A 14,314-nucleotide genomic window follows, 5' to 3' on the forward strand; every position below is an offset into this window, starting at 1 on the left:
CCCAGGAAATAAGGCATCTGTGGAGGATGGATAGGGTGCTTATTGTACCTGTTGTTCTCTCCTGTACAGGTGTGATACCACACACACTACACAAAAGCCTGGGAACATTACAATTGAGTAGAAATACATACATCACACTACAGAAGGCCACTATATTGAATACATGCCACATTGTTAGGAAATTTTTGAATACAGACACACACACTGACACACTTATTTAATTTTTAACTTGTTTTGGTTGCTATGCCTTGACTCTGATCCGGCATAGTACATAGCCACCGGTGTGAACCGAGTATAACTCACAAAACCCAACATAATAATAATAATAATATGAAGGGTCCAGATGTAGAAGATACTAAGTATAGTACCATTTCACTTAGTATATTATAATGTATGCAAATAGTTAAACAGTAATGTATTTCAATTTAAATATTATTTGTTTTAACTATAACATGTAATTTATTCTGATTAAGGTAAACAAAACAGAATACTTCTTAAAATGTTTAATATTTTCTCTAAATTTTCATTATGAAACTTAAATATAAACCCTTCATATATTAATTATATACTTAACAGATTTTCAGTGAAAATTCATTTACCTCCTTAATATGCAAGAAATCTTTAATACCAAATGAAATTGCACATCCATGGACTGGAGAATCGTCATCAAGAGAGCCATCATATGCAATATTTGTGCGAACAGCAAATGCAACTGATTTTGTCTAAATTATAAATAAATATATTTATTAAAATAATTTAAATCCATTTTTTAACTCAAAAATGATTTCTAAATAATTTTAAATAATAATCTCTTTCACATAGAATGTTCATTGTTAATGTAATTCCTTGTGTTAGCAACAGAAATATAAGTACTAAGAAATAGAATTATCTAAAAATGAGGTATTAGACATAAACTATAATTCAGAAAATACAAAAGAGAGAGAGAGAGAGAGAGTGAATATATATTTGTTTCCAAATTGTTTTAATTACCTTGCAAAGTACTCAGAAAAAAAATAACATTTTATGCTATGTTTTATATTCTCTACGTAAATACAATTATAGAAATATTATTGGGCTGTAATTTGAAAAAACTGCATCTGTAAATTCCCACTGTTGCCTGCCTGCCATTCCTTAATCTTGAGAATGATATTAGAGAGATGAAAGTTGAGACCATATATGGAAAGCTTATGGGCAAGAGATCTCAATTAGCTATATATGAACTTCCAGTCTAAACTGGAATTCATGTGATTTCAATTTAAAAATTTTCCCCAGAGGAGAGTTACATAGATGACTGGCATGACTCTGTTGTTATCAGGAAAAGTATGATGTACAGGGGCAAGACACTACTAATTTGAGATAGGGAGCATAAGATATATTTTAAATTAAATAGATTAACAATTTGATTAAAAATTGCAGCCCAACATTGTGATGATGTCCAATAATTTTTGCTTGTTTCATAAAATTTAAGATTGACTGTATTAAAAAAAAACTTTATTAACTAAAAGTTTAACACTAAGAGTATAAAGTAATGTAATAGTATGAATTTAACTTTAGTTTTAGAAACATAATTAAATAATAAAATTTTATATATATTCAACATATTAAAAGTTTGTAACATGTAAAGTTTGAAAACATATATAATTAACTAAATCAGAATGATTTTCCAAATATAAACAAGTACCAAACCTAGTATTAATACAACACATTCTTAATAAGTCAGACTTCCTTAGCTTAAATTTTATTTTTGTCTGAATTCAATATTCTCCTCACTGCTTGTGACCAGGTTGATCATTGGCTTAGTCATTTTCATTCAAAAGTAGACAGAAATGGCAAACAAGAGAAAACTAAAGATTTTGTTATAGTAGAAAAGATAGCCATAAAGACTATAAAAGAAAGGAAAAGAAAAAGAGTAAAAAATTGCAAAGGAATTTGACATTCAATTCCATTGGGTATTCTCTCTACACATTTGAAAAACAAGGAGAGAATTTTGGAAAGCTTCAGTAAAGCGTAAATGTGAGTATCCAGATGCTGAAAAGTATCTAAAAAAATAATAAAATATAAGGTATTTAAGTCTAACTAATTGTTTGTTTTGTGATATTTATGGTTTCATTAAAATAATAATTGTTTTTGTAATTCAAAATTTCATTAACTAAAAAATTTCTCTGTCCTTTCACTTTGAGTTATTGAGAATCTACTGTATTTATATATCTTAATATTTTAGACTAAAGTACTTTAGGCAGTAATTAATTATCTGAACTAAGTATAGACTGAAATATCAAGTAATTAACTAACTTATACATTTATTTCCAAAGTTTTTTCTACTTCTAAATTATTCAATCTATAATTTAAAACATCTCTTTAATGTACCCAAGGATCAAGAATCAAATATCCTGTGTATTTTTACNTATATTCAACATATTAAAAGTTTGTAACATGTAAAGTTTGAAAACATATATAATTAACTAAATCAGAATGATTTTCCAAATATAAACAAGTACCAAACCTAGTATTAATACAACACATTCTTAATAAGTCAGACTTCCTTAGCTTAAATTTTATTTTTGTCTGAATTCAATATTCTCCTCACTGCTTGTGACCAGGTTGATCATTGGCTTAGTCATTTTCATTCAAAAGTAGACAGAAATGGCAAACAAGAGAAAACTAAAGATTTTGTTATAGTAGAAAAGATAGCCATAAAGACTATAAAAGAAAGGAAAAGAAAAAGAGTAAAAAATTGCAAAGGAATTTGACATTCAATTCCATTGGGTATTCTCTCTACACATTTGAAAAACAAGGAGAGAATTTTGGAAAGCTTCAGTAAAGCGTAAATGTGAGTATCCAGATGCTGAAAAGTATCTAAAAAAATAATAAAATATAAGGTATTTAAGTCTAACTAATTGTTTGTTTTGTGATATTTATGGTTTCATTAAAATAATAATTGTTTTTGTAATTCAAAATTTCATTAACTAAAAAATTTCTCTGTCCTTTCACTTTGAGTTATTGAGAATCTACTGTATTTATATATCTTAATATTTTAGACTAAAGTACTTTAGGCAGTAATTAATTATCTGAACTAAGTATAGACTGAAATATCAAGTAATTAACTAACTTATACATTTATTTCCAAAGTTTTTTCTACTTCTAAATTATTCAATCTATAATTTAAAACATCTCTTTAATGTACCCAAGGATCAAGAATCAAATATCCTGTGTATTTTTACTGATATATCAAATAAACAATTTAAATGAAGTTATTCATATCTAATGAATTATAATCACTAATAAACTTAATTTTTGACTTATTTTGATTTTTTGTATTGTATTTACTAGATATGTAATTTGTATTGATTTAGTGCAGATGTCAGTTTTTTAGTGTATCTATATCCACTTATGCCATTTTTTTACTTTCTATTTATTAAATAATTATAGTAAACTTTTATTATTTCAAGGTCAGATAATTTGAATTCATTAGATAATTTGTCATTCCTTATAGATATTAAACATTACATCCAGAGCCGGCCCTACCATAGGGCGAAAAGAGCAGCCGCCCCAGGCGCTAAGTCCTAGGGGGCGCCTCAGTGGTAAAGAAACTTAAAGGGTATAAATTTGGGGGCAACCATGGGCAGTGGCGTAGTGAGGGGGTGCATCAAGCACCGGGCGCCACTTGCAGAGGGGAGCCCAAATGGTCTCCAAGACAAACTGTGTGTTTCTGGAGGGGGCGCCAATAAAGTGTCGTGCCCTGAGCGCCAGTTATGTTCGCTACGCTACTGACCAAGGGGGCGCCATAATAGGATCTCGCTCCATCCTAAAACTTGCCTCGGGCTGGCACTGATTACATCACATCCATTCTAAATTTTAAGACTATATGAGTTAATTAAAATAAATCGCTCTATGTATTATAAATGATGTTTTACTACAAAACTATGAGAAAGGTGATTTTATGAAATGATCTAGTGACTTTGCTAGCCACATCTTATTATGTACCTTCCTCTTTTTAATCTGTAAAAGAATTCTGCTCAAATATTAAGCATCATTGTCTCAGGGATCTAATATAATTTTACAATGCTTTAACTGATTTTAAAAAAACAAGTAAAATAGATTTAAATTTTATAATGTTTTTATATTTAATTTTTAATGATTCACTAAATATGATGATTTTTTTCTTCTTCCTACTTGTAAAAAGTTGTAACACTTTGAAAATTTTTATTACTTTATTAGACTTTTCTAATTTAAAACCCTTTGATGAGTACTCTCATAAATATATGTAATACATGTGGTGGACTTTACAGAGTACGCAAGTATATGTTTTTCAAGTTTGTCTCATTATGCTACAGTCATATATTTACTGGCAAACATTACAGACAACTGCAGACATCTATTGACAGGGTCTAAAAATTTTTTTGCCCACATGGTTTTTGTAAGTTTTACAAGATTTAGCATAGAATTTTCTAGCATAAAAACAAGCAAAGTATCTAATACTAATTCACACTTGCTATCACCTTTTAGCAATTAGTTTTTCAACACACCAAATCAAAAAAATACAGTGAAATATTGCATAACGAGTAATTCACATAATGAGCAAAACAAATTGTAAAAAAATGACTCACTTAACAAGCCATGTTTCGCATAACGACTGACAAGGAGAGGGAAAGTCCTGGATTTTGCACATGCTACATCAGTCTGTTTTTATCACTCATTCCGCTAGCATCTTAGAGTCACTTGTGTTCACACACATTATGTATAAACATCAACAACCATAACCCGTTATATAATAAACACGCCAAACAATATGCCAAATCCTTGGGCTATAATTAAATATTTGAAATTAATTAATTTGACTAGAGGTAGGCAGTTATGATTCCATTTCATATTAAATTTAATGACCAATTCCAAATTAAATTTCAGAAATGTTTAAATTAAAAATTAATTATTTATAATAACTAAATTTAATACAAGATGGAAGCATAACTGCCTTTACCTCTAGTCAAATTAATTAATTTCAAATATTTAATTATAGTCCAAGAATTTTGCATATTGTTTGACATATTTATCAGACATATTATCTGTGATTTTTTTTTGTTTTCTGCAAATCGAATTCGCATTTCAGATTAGTTCATTCCATGCTAGAAGAAATGCTGATGATATTCATGCTCTTTAACAATATATATTGTACAATTTTCTTTAAATAAACATTATACATAAAATATTTGGGTATTTTTTCGGTATGGAGCACATCATCATTTTTTACATTACTTCATATGGGAAAAATTGTTTCGCTTAACGAGTGTTTTGCATTACAAGTAAGATTCTGGAATGAATTATGCTCGTTAAGCAAAGTTACACTGTATTGCATCGTTTATTTTAAAAATATGAAAAATTGAAAGATTAATTTTTTTGTAGATGTTACATTTTTGAGGCAAGGCATTAGTAAGCCTACTTCAATATGAACAGAATTGAGTTTGATTTTGGTTTACAGAATTGAGTTTGATCTCAACATTTGATTGGTCAATTTTGATTAAACATTGCCATTTTACATAACATGCGATGAGGAAATTAAAAATGTAATAAAAATCAGGGACCATAATTTTGTTTGATATACAGTAAGGGTCAATGCAACAATGTCAAAAGTCACAAGCATGTAAATGCGCAATTACTTTTTATATTGTATTTTATGCCAGCAGCAATGTCATACTGTAATAGTGGCAAGTGATCATTGAAGATGGCCCCAAAATAATAATATTGACTTTCCAGAGCTTTGACTCAATTCTTAATTTTTGTCTGAACAAAAAACAAACTGTACCTAGTTTAAAAACTGACTGACTCTACCACCAGTAAACCCTATGGGTTAAACATTAAATAATTTAAATTTCTTCTTAGTCTCTTGGAACTTGAATTAATGAGAGTTCATTATATAGGAAAAATTTTTTTTAAAGTGTTAGCTGCAATCAGTGCACAATGCACACTTGGCCTACTGACTCTCACTTGTACAATCTATCTGTTATAAACTCTTACAGTTCAAAAGTTTTTGTATTAATTATCTCTACTAAAATAGTCTTTAAATCCATCTTTTTCAATAAATTTCATTTATTTATTATACTTGCCCTTGCTTTTTCTAACTGTGCCAAAGCTTGTCTTTCAGTTTCACGACGAAGAGCTTCTCTTTCTTCATCAAGTGAAAGATCAGATGAGGGCTGACTATAATTGGAATCTGCTGAACCCTATAATTAAATAAAATTTCAGAATTCATATAAATTTGTAAAATTATATCATGGTAAGTTACATTGAAGGTAAATTTATAAATTACAATATCTTTTAATAACCATTATTGTAATTTATATATTTATCCTTTCTTTTAATTAAATTAGAATTAATTTCAAAAATAAATATATACAAACCAGAAATATATTGTATTTAATTAATATAATACACTTAATATATAAATATTTTATCATATTTAATTGTATTTATGTTAAATTATTATGTTGAATGTAATAAATATAAAAGTAACATGCTGTTTATTCACAAAAAACAGTTTGAGAGATTTGAACTGTTGAAGACAAAAAAAGATAATTTGATTTGAGACTTTCTGCAGGAGCTGCATTTTGTATTACAACTCATTTAACCTAGGTGTGATAAATCAAAAACATAAATTCTGAATTATTTTTCTTTATTTACTAATGACCCATATTTATATCTACATTTGTATATATACATGTTTGTGACATATGCATATTTGTTATGGATGGTACAGTACATATTTAATTGAAGTGCATATACTGTATATACTTCTTAATAAGACACTCCCTCGCTTATTTTTTGTGCATTACTTTTTCTATTTTTCTATTTGTTGCAATCAAATAAATTGCAACAAGTATTTAGTTTGCAAACCACTAAAGTGTTGAAACTCAGTTTTGCAAAACCTTGGTCTATTGTATTCTTATAAATTTTAAAAATAAACATGGCTATTTCTAATTCTTTATCAATTATAGCAGATTTGCACCAGCATGAAAATACTGTCTGACATTTTGGTCAACTATTTTGTATTAAAAATATTTTGCCAATCTGTAAAATTTACAAGAAAAAACTTCAAAATCAATAGGAAATTTCTTCAATATATTTGAATTTGTTTCATGTTAACCTGAAAATAGCTTTTAAAAAGTCTTTAGTTAAATAAATATCCTACTAGATTTTACAGTGTTTTTTAATTATCTATTCTAGTTTAATATCATTCAGACCATTTAATATTTCTTTATTTGCTTGTGAGGCAATTTTTTAAGCATTTTGCATTTCATTTTCAAAAAATTTGTTATAATAAAACATGCATGATAAAGCAAAACACATTATCATCTTAACACTACTGTTAAATGAAATTAATGCATTAATATCAAAATGACATGCTTTCATTTCATTTACTGATTAATTTTCTTTGAGACAATCTAATCAGCAAACAACAGTAATCCATAGGTAAATTCAGTGGGTGATCAGTTAACAAACATAATCCGTTCAAAGACAATGTTCACTATCCGAATAGTTTGTTAACCAATTATTGACTTGCCATAGATTTATATGGGAATTTGGTTAATTTGTTCTGGAAACACCAAAAAGTAAATAAAAATTATATAATTTCTTACTACATTTATTTATATGTAATATAACAAACTAAAAACAATCTCTCAATTTTTTCATGGATGGCAGATTTTTGTTTTTCGGATGTGATTTTCATTACTCCTTTATCTGCTTTAGTCTTTTTAATTATTTCTTTCTTAACTAAAATTGTACCTACTGCAGACCTGTGAAGCCATACTTCCTAGCCACACCAGACATCTACCCACTCTACTCTCTACCTTGGCTATTAACTCTTGCTTGCTTTCTATGGTGAGAACAGCTCTTGACACTCCACTTTTTTAGGCCCCATAATATTAACAGATTTTTTAAAATAATCAGAAAAGCACTTACAAAAATTCAGAGAACAGAAATCAACTAGTGCAAAAAAGGTTATGTATACAATTGTGAAAGTCTCATTTCATAAACCATTCATAGATGCCAGTAAAATATAGTTTTACAAATCTTAAATGCATTGTTGTTTCTTCTTGTATTTGTTCTGTCGGGTGTTTGTTATCTGAACATGTGTTTGTTGTCTGAACATAAAAATCTTTTGGGAAAGTGTTTGTTATCCGATTTGTTTGTAGTTCAAACTGTTCGTTAACTGATCACCCACTGTATCAAGTAGAAATTATGCATTACAATTTTCAGTTAATAACTCCAATTTGAATCTAGCAAGTAAATAAGTAATTTTAGTAATTTTCACCATATATTATTTTGATAAAATTTCAGATATTAAATTATTATTATAAAATTTATTTTCAGCAATTAACACATTGAATTTCATGATGTTCCTTGCAGTATATGTGGTATCACTGGCTGCAATATGTAATAATAAAATAAGCAAGAAGTGAGAAAATTATCATCCAGACATTAAACAATGCACAAGTATCACTATAAACAACTAGCACTTTCGACAAAACTATTTTCGTCTTCTTCAGACAGATGAAAATACAGTAGAGCGTTATCCGATATGTCCGTTATCCGAAAGCATTCCAGTCGGCAAATTTAAATTTTCATTAGTGCTGTGGCGCTGCAATCTTCGGCTATTTCTTGGGCTACTCAAATATTTTACGTTTTTGATACTAAATTAACATCTGAAGTATAATTTTTATTGTTTTTATATTTTTCAATAAATTTATTTTGTTTGTACAAAATAAAAAAAATAATTTTTAACGATACAATAGTCTTCGTTAGGCTTAACATCAACGAAAATTCAACGCAAAGCGACACGCAACGGAGAGAAATTTCAACATTGGATAAATTAATATATTTTTTCGTACATGATTCGTTATCCGAAAAATAAGTTATCCGAACCACCCCAGTCCCCAATTGATTCGGATAAACGACGCTCTACTGTAGTTAATATCCTTTTATCGAATAACAATTTCAAACTACTCTAACAGCAAAACAGCTTTGGAATAAAACTAAAAATGGAACTAAATACAGAGAACTTGAATAATACGAGCATGGAATAATTCTATCCTTTTGGAATGTACAACGTCTGGTACTCATATCCAGTATGTCAAAGTGACATCCAGAATGTTGTCTTGCCGTATTTCTGAACACCAGCAGTCTATTAGGGCAGGCAAGTGTGACACCGAGCTAGCAAGAATGGTGTTGCAACACCAATACACCCCGTTGTGGGACCAAGTGGTGATGCTCAAGCAGTGTGGTAACAGGAGCCTCGTGTATTTATGGGATGCGCACCTTACCAACGTGCTAAATCCATGCAACACTCCCACGCTGGATGTACCTTCTTTGTGGGTCAGTTTATATAACAAATTAAGATATCATAGCTAGCTCCACATTCATGTAAAAAGAAATTTTTTTGCACATGCGCATTGGCACCAAGTCGTATTATTCAAGTTCTCTGTATTTAGTTCCATTTTTAGTTTTATTCCAAAGCGGTTTTGCCGTTAGAGTAGTTTGAAATTGTTATTCGATAAAAGGATAGTAACTGTTTTCATTTGCCTGAAGAAGACAAAAATAGTTTCGTCAAAAGCGCTAGTTGTTTATAGCGATACTTGTATGTTGTTTAACACCTGGATGATAATTTTCTCGTTTCTTGCTTATCTATTGATCAGCGTGAGGTCCAATTTCTTTCACTTGTAATAGTAAAATAGTTTTTTTTTTCTCAATGATAGATGTAACAAATTGTTATTTCATTTTCAGATGTTGGATTCTCCCTGGAAATGGCAAGATTTTTCTATAAAATATTTTCTATATAGAGGTGCAATTGTGTCTGCAAGGTGTGCAATTCTAGCTTCTTCATCAATGATTTGATTAGCTCTCCACTTAGATAGATGATTAAATCATTTCTCTTCCTTTTTTTGTGTACCCAACAGGCAACTGAATATAATGAATAATATTTCTGCTTGGAATGTAACAAGATGATAGACTAGCAGGTTGTACAAAGCAGTGATGATTATTTTTAAAGGAATGAGTATATATGATTTTCTGAAGCAGACAGAAGGTTTTTAGTTATCCACTTTCACTTTCTAAACTCTCTTCAGAACATTTGATTTCCAGTCTCATGCACTTATGCTTAGGCTTCTGCTGGTATACTGTGCACCCACTATCATTGGCACTGTCAATATGTTGAGTAAAAATTCATCTTCATCTGTGTCAGGTATCATAACTACCTCAACTTTCATGTCATCTACTTCCTCATCTGTATTTGCATCATTCATAGATTCACACACTTTTTTTGCATCAAAAAACCACAAGGTTTTCTTCTCAAAATCCAGATCATTCACTCTAGCAATGCTCATCTATAATAACGAGTACAAACTACATGAATTATGCCATATAAAGACAAAATTCACATACACACAAAATATAAATATGACTATCCTTATTCTAGGCATCACAAGCAGTCAAAGTTTTTTAAAATTGACAACAGTTTCATTATTCACAAACAAAAACAATTTCAAGAATCTTCACTTGTTACGACAATCCTGGCAACAGTGTAGGAAGGTACTAAAAACAACAGCAAGATAGTGAAAACAAGACGAAAAATAAAAATTGACAAATCCACGTTGTAAAAATGATGATGCTTTGTGTTCTATGGTTAAAATAAGTTGAAAGGAATCAAAATATAAAAAATATCTATTTTGATTTCTTTGTTATTAGAACAGGCATGGCCAACATATGGCCCACGGGCCAGATCTGGCCCGTCTAATGAATTTATGTGGCCCGTGATCAATCTTTCAATATTAGGTTGTGAAGTCCAAATAGCTCAATGAAAAATTCTGACGCCTAAAAAAAGAAAAGTCAACTCATTGTGTGTTTAGAGTTAACCCTCCATTACAAACCTCCTAAGTACAGCATAGAGTGTTGATAAAGCATGAAAATGTGAAAAATGTATCTGTAATCTCTATCTACAATTCAGTCTCTACGGGGTGACACCACAATACGTGTCTTGCACCACCTCAAAATCTTCCTCTGGTTCGGCCCATGGAAAAAGTTCTTTTTCCAATCTGGCCTGGGGCAAAAATTGTTGGCCATTCCTGTATTAGAATCACTATTGAATTACAATAAACAATCTTGGTAACTGCCATACAATTTCAAACAGAAGTACTTTTAATCTCTTACATATGATCTTCAGGTCCACATAGGTACTGGTACATAAAATGAAACATAATATTAGCTTACTAATATAGAAATATAGATAGAACACACATACAAATTTGATATATTTGAACTACAAACAATTGAATATACACGTTCAAATAAAAATAATCATCATCAAATAATAAACAGTTAACAAAAAAATCATTAAGTGTCAATACTAAATAAAGAAATAATTTTTAAAAAGTTGATAATACAAAAGTTGTTTGTAAATAATTCTAATGAAAAAGACAAAATATTTTTGGAATTTAAAGTTCAAATACCACCAAATCAGCAAATAACAAAATAGCTATTTTCAAAAATTAATCACAATAATTCTAGATAATGACAGTAATAAAATTTGCATAAGTATACAGCTGATGTTAATGAAATTTTTAATTATTAAATTTTTCAAAAAGAAATATGTTATATACTTGGAAAATAGACAATTGTGATAAAATACCGTGTTAAAAAAAATAGCTTTAATTGTATAAGATAGAAAATCTGTATTGATCTTAGATTAATTTATGATCATTGCCACTAGAAATAATTTATAGATCTCAAAACAAATTGTAGTCAAACACTGTTAATACAAAATCAAAGAAACTTAAAAATTGACACTTATAAACAAAATTTGTATTAGCTAAATTCATTAACATTGAAATGCCTATCCTCTCTCATCATGAAAGTACAAATCTTTTTTGCATTAATGCAAAGTCAAACCCCATAGTTGGTTTACAGGGTCTATTTTTCTGATACATAAGTGCATAAACATCTGATCAATTTTTAAATCTTATCAGAGGCAGTTTGAAAGTATTCTATGATACAATGTCAAACGTTGCATTGTATGTCTCTTTGATATACAAAATTCTAGATTGTTCAGATTTTTTCTGTTCTTGTTCAACACCCACAAAAGTATAATGTAAAACTTCACAATGATTTAAAAAGGAAAAAAGTACCTCACAACTTTACTGGTTACATATCATTTAACAATTTTATGTTTTGGTTAATTAATTAAATTGTTCATGTAACTTTTAAATCTAAAAATTCATTAGCATTTCAAAAGTCACAATCATAAATCAAAACTATTATATTACTATATCCAATTAACTCTTTTGCCACTGTATACTAATGTGTATGCCACATTATGTGATATAAATATACTGTAAATGCTTCTGACACTAAATTGAACTTTAATTATGAAATATTATATGAAAGTGTAGTATACTTTTTAAAATATGAAAATAAAACATTTTACTAAATGGTACAATTAATGTAAATAGAACATTTTGTTTCTATTAAAAATTACATCATGCATATTGATATATGTTTGCATAATAAATGATCAAAGCCATTTATCTAATATAATTAGATTATTTATCATTATTTATTTCAGTAGATGATTTAATAATTAATTAGAAATACTACAATATTTGGAATTATTTATTTTTTCTTGTGAAATTCTTACAGTATGACTGCAAATTTTTCTGCCGCTGAAAATCTGCCACTCTAGGTCCAGGCGTATTGTGCATATTTAGAAAATTTGGTCCTGGTTATCAATTGCCATTTTTCTATTCTTGTATCTCAAAAATAAATCATTTTTGCATTCTGCTTTCACTTTCACTAGTAAATGTCTATCTGAATAAAAGCTGATTAACTGATTCTCAAATCCACGTCATTGAATATTATGAACATTAAAATAATTTTCTATATAATTTTTTCTTAGTTTATTTTAACAATTATTATATTTTACTATATATTATTATTATTAATTGATAAATAAGACAAATAATGCAATATGATAAAAAAGATGTCATTTGATAGGCATTTGTATGTTCAACACATTAAGTTTAGAAGACTGTCAGTATTTTGATCTTTCATTTTACTTATTTTATAATTATATATATAATGAAGTGTAATATAAAGACAATTTAATATTTGAAATGATGTCTTCTAAACTGCATACCAGCAAATGTCATATTTTCAACAGTTGCTGCAAAGACATTGAGTGTACAATGTAATATGTAAAGGTTTTTTCTATTCTAGTAATTTTTTGCACAACACATACTGTCACAAGTTATACACAGGTTTCTGCACAAAATTATAATAGTTTTAAAGAACTGTAGATAAAATTTTCAATTTAAAGCAGTATAATCTGAAGCAAATGCCAAGAAACTTCAAACATTTTTGAAAATATTTATTGGTTAAATGATTTTTTTATTTATTTATTTACCTATTTAAACCATTTTATTAATTTCTGTTATCAAATTGTAAAGAGTTGGCAAGAATATGTCATTTAAGTTTAATATTTACATCAAAAATTTAAAAATAAAAAATTACAAGTAAATTAATTATGAAAAATAATTTATGTAACTGTAACTTATTCTGAATCAATTTGTTATATACTTATAAAATAATTCTGAATCAATCAACTTTCAATAAATTACAGGATGAATATGAATATAAACATAGTTGAAATCTTACAGCTTTTAAAAATGATTATGTTTTTTCCATGAAAAACTATAAATCAAACTAAAGAATTCTTTAAAATAAATTGTTTACAAATATATTTTAAAATATATGTTAATGATAACATTAGATTACTACTTTGAAAATTTTTGTGGTGATAAATATTTTTATTAATAAAAAAAAAAATTTCTGATAAATACTACACTACTGGCCATTAAAATTGCTACACCAGGAAAGAATGCAAAAAACAGAATGATATTTATTACACACATACATTATAGTGGGAAGAACAAATAATTAAATTTTCAGGAAATTTGGAGGTATAGATCTTGAGAAATCAATACCCAGAGTAGTCACCTTTGGCAGCAATAACAATAATTGTCTGCCTGAATATGGAATCGAACACAGATTGGATGGCATGTATGGGTACAGAGCAGTCCATGCAGCTTCAGAACTATGCCACAGGTCATCGACCATAGTGATTGGCAAGTGGTGGTGTGCCAGTTGCTCGGTAATCATTGACCAGACATTTTCAATTGGTGAGAGATCAGAACATGCTGGCCAGGGTAACAGTCAAACATGTTCTGTATCAAGGAAGGTCAGGACAATACGGGCAACATGTGGTCATGCA

At 28.6% G+C, this 14,314-nt stretch overlaps 1 protein-coding gene across 2 annotated transcripts in view; it reads right to left on the reverse strand.

The window, feature by feature from the left end:
* LOC111634038 (voltage-dependent L-type calcium channel subunit beta-2-like) overlaps positions 1-14,314 on the reverse strand; it is a 73,943-nt gene that overhangs the window by 33,894 nt on the left and 25,735 nt on the right. For both annotated transcript variants that reach the window (XM_023378716.1, XM_023378715.1), the window contains exons 2-3: positions 6,102-6,218; positions 600-722 (exon numbers count right to left, since the gene is read on the reverse strand). In XM_023378716.1, the coding sequence (XP_023234484.1) occupies positions 600-722; positions 6,102-6,218 (240 nt within the window). The remainder of the gene's footprint in view (positions 1-599; positions 723-6,101; positions 6,219-14,314) is intronic.

Source organism: Centruroides sculpturatus, unplaced genomic scaffold, assembly GCF_000671375.1.
Source record: "Centruroides sculpturatus isolate CEXI.00-Female unplaced genomic scaffold, Cexi_2.0 scaffold887, whole genome shotgun sequence".
Lineage (NCBI taxonomy): Eukaryota > Metazoa > Arthropoda > Arachnida > Scorpiones > Buthidae > Centruroides > Centruroides sculpturatus.